The following is a 688-nucleotide window of genomic DNA, read 5'->3' as shown; positions in this document are numbered from 1 at the left end:
TGGGATTTTGTACGTCGTCGACGTTGGCTCAGGGAAGTATAGAGCGGCGTACCGCTCGAGCAATTTTGGGTCGGTCTCTTACATGGAGAGGGTTGCATCGTGCTGCTGATGTTGTGTTCGGTCTCAACGTTTGCAGAAGGTGTTATGGGAATGGAATGCGTGACTACGATATCTTGTGTAACATTGGTACATCGGAGAAGCCAAAATGGCGACGTAAGATTTTTTCCGAGTGTGATGCTGACGCAGCGATTGCGAGAATGTTTTGTCAACGGAGAATGTTGGATTTGTATCGTGGGGAATTAAGCTCATTAAACTCGATGGCGCCTACCACAACGTCCCGAACATTTTGCGAAGACGTTCAATTAGTTTGATGCGTGAGCAGTATAAGAGAGATTTCCGAATGGCCTGTCCAATTCAACATTTTACATACTTGCATCAATTCTAACGCATGGTGAAATGGTATCTTGGTCTGCAATCGACTACGCTACTGGTTTCCTTCTAAATGACAACTTCGAGCTGTCGGAACGCATAGTTCGAAATATTCTCCCACGTCAGTTCCAGGATCTGTCGCGCAAAATGGCGATACTCAAAGCCTGGTTAAAGTACGGCACGATTGGCCAGTTTGAGAGTATCGGCGATGAAAGTGAAAATGCTTGTGCGCGTCATTTGATTTAGTTCGGACTTTCGG

At 46.1% G+C, this 688-nt stretch overlaps 1 protein-coding gene across 1 annotated transcript; it reads left to right on the top strand.

The window, feature by feature from the left end:
* Positions 1–456: 456 nt before the first annotated feature.
* PPTG_24869 (hypothetical protein) lies at positions 457–675 on the top strand (the record flags this gene model as incomplete). The annotated part of the gene is made up of 1 exon (XM_008918781.1): positions 457–675. The coding sequence occupies one exon, from the start codon at positions 457–459 to the stop codon at positions 673–675; it is 219 nt and encodes a 72-aa protein (XP_008917029.1).
* Positions 676–688: the final 13 nt, after the last annotated feature.

This window comes from Phytophthora parasitica (assembly GCF_000247585.1).
Source record: "Phytophthora parasitica INRA-310 unplaced genomic scaffold supercont2.308, whole genome shotgun sequence".
In the NCBI taxonomy this organism is placed as follows: domain Eukaryota; phylum Oomycota; class Peronosporomycetes; order Peronosporales; family Peronosporaceae; genus Phytophthora; species Phytophthora nicotianae.
Note: the sequence above shows the minus strand (reverse complement) of the source record. Positions and strands in the feature narration are given on the sequence as shown.